The sequence below is a fragment of the Lynx canadensis genome, chromosome D4 (genome assembly GCF_007474595.2).
Source record: "Lynx canadensis isolate LIC74 chromosome D4, mLynCan4.pri.v2, whole genome shotgun sequence".
NCBI classification, from domain to species: Eukaryota; Metazoa; Chordata; class Mammalia; order Carnivora; family Felidae; genus Lynx; species Lynx canadensis.
Window position 1 is genome coordinate 57,455,628 of NC_044315.2, and position 1,976 is coordinate 57,457,603.

The 1,976-nt window shown below is 52.0% G+C and overlaps 1 protein-coding gene across 1 annotated transcript; it reads left to right on the forward strand.

Annotated features, from left to right (window-relative positions):
* The first annotated feature begins 347 nt into the window (after positions 1 to 347).
* SPAAR (small regulatory polypeptide of amino acid response) lies at positions 348 to 1,533 on the forward strand. The gene has a single exon (XM_030294181.1). It carries the CDS (start codon positions 358 to 360, stop codon positions 583 to 585), a length of 228 nt encoding a protein of 75 aa, XP_030150041.1. The 5' UTR covers positions 348 to 357; the 3' UTR covers positions 586 to 1,533.
* Positions 1,534 to 1,976: the final 443 nt, after the last annotated feature.

Sequence of the window (1,976 nt, forward strand, 5' to 3'; positions counted from 1 at the left end):
TGTTCCCTCTGAGCAAAGGCTTCTGTTCCTTCTTTCCAGCCCCTCCAAGTCCAGGAAGTCTTGTGCTCACATCTTTCAGGACAGCTCTTCTTCCAGAAGTCGCCAGCGGAGTTGACCACAGTTCTTGGAATCCAGACCAGAGGCTTAGAAAACAATAACAGAGACCCACCGAGGTCTGAGTAGCACCATGCGGGGTGCCCCATGGCCCAGAAGGGCCGTGACCCAGGGCCTCAGACCAGCCTCCGCTTAGGAGACCACAAGGAGAGCGGCTGGAAGGGCAGAGTGCCTGCCACCACCAAGGGCACCCTGTTTTGAATGGGGAGCTAGGGCTCAGCCGGTCATCTGCCACGTGGGGCCATGGAAACAGCAGTGATCGGAGTGGTGGCCGTGCTGTTTGTGGTCACCGTAGCCATCACCTGCATCCTGTGCTGCTTCAGCTGTGACTCAAGGACCCAGGATCCTCAGGGGGGCCCCGGCCACAGCTTTACAGTGGCCACGTTTTGCCAGGAGGCTTCTTTCTTCACGGGGCCAGGTCACCATGCCCAACCAGTGGTGGGTGCCCGGGACTTCTGGACCTTCATGTGAGGCCTGACAGTCCCCAGGATTTGTTCTGCTGGTGGGTCAGATTCACTCGTCACCCAGCGAGCCTTCCCCGGTGTCCTACTCCTCCAATGCTGCATTCCTGTCCTTCCCTGCCTCTATTCTGCAAGCTCCCCGTCCCATCCCATCTCACTTTGCTGTGCCCTCCAGCCTGGGAGATCCGCAGCGGTGGAACCAGACGGAATTCAGCTTGGACCCCTGAGAGCTCAGCCGGACCCTTCCCACAGGATGGGGCTTAGGAGAGGCCTGAAGAGTGACTGCTGGGCAGTGTCAGATTGCACGGTGAGCCAGCTCTTCTGATTTACATGGGGGACTGAGATGTCACTGGAATTTATTGTAAACAGAGTGCTGGTTCACTCAGGTTACCCCGGGATGCCTGTGACACTGGTTCTCTTGCCACCAGAAGAAACAGCGAGCTCAAGTAGACATTTTTATGTTTTTATCTCCCTTCTGATTGAGTTGTCTTGTTACTTGCAAGTGCACATTGCAAAGAACCTGATGCCGAGAATTGTCTCCTGCCAGTTGCCTGCATCAGCCCTGAGATCCTGAAATCAAAGGGCTGCTTCCTGGGAACACATGATTTATTTTATGATTGAAAATGTATACCCCTTCATAGACGTCTCAAGAATCAACAGAAAAGAATCAAGGTCAAGAATCAAGAGGAAAAAGAAAGTCACAGCAAGTACAAGATGTTTTCTTAACAGCAACGCCAGAAAGAAGACTTTGAAACATACTTTGAGACTTTCTTACTATATTCTTATAGGTCACTTCTATTCTCAGAGAATGTAAGTGACTTCCATCACTTAGGAATGATAGAAAAATCATGAGCTGCAAGATAATTCCAAATACGTTAAAATGTTGTGTTACATTGAGAGCATGTAACAAAGCTCTTGTTTTCATCACAAATAAAGACATGCTCAGTTTTCATTAAAAGAAAATCTGTTTTCTCTGTAGCAGGAAATGAAGGCTGTGCCAGGTTTAGAATATGGTTTGAAGGATGCAAACTTCTGGCTCTCCTGGCTCATACATCTCCATCCTGCCTTGAATGGATGCCTCTCCTAGGACCTGCTTATTGAGGAGGGAAAAACTGACCCTGACAGAGGTCTGGCCTCTAAGGGTACCTAGACAGGCCATCTTGGCCTTGTGGCTGCCGCAGGAAGGGCTCTCAGAGAGAGGCTTGGGGCTGTAGAGGTGCAGAGGGGGAAGGGGCCAGGGGGAGAGGCTGGTGGAGAGGGATGGAGCAGGGGAGCACGGGGAAGGGAGAGGCACTGACTGCCCAGGAACGGGAGCTCCTGGGAAGCTTGTCTTGGTCACTCTGGACCTGAAAGCCCCCAAACAGGGTCTTCGTAGATGCACGTGGAAGGAAACCGGCTGCA

What these genes read in the sequence shown, in the direction of transcription:
- SPAAR (XM_030294181.1), top strand. Translation starts at nt 358, where the DNA reads ATGGAAACAGCAGTGATCGGAGTGGTGGCCGTGCTGTTTGTGGTCACC.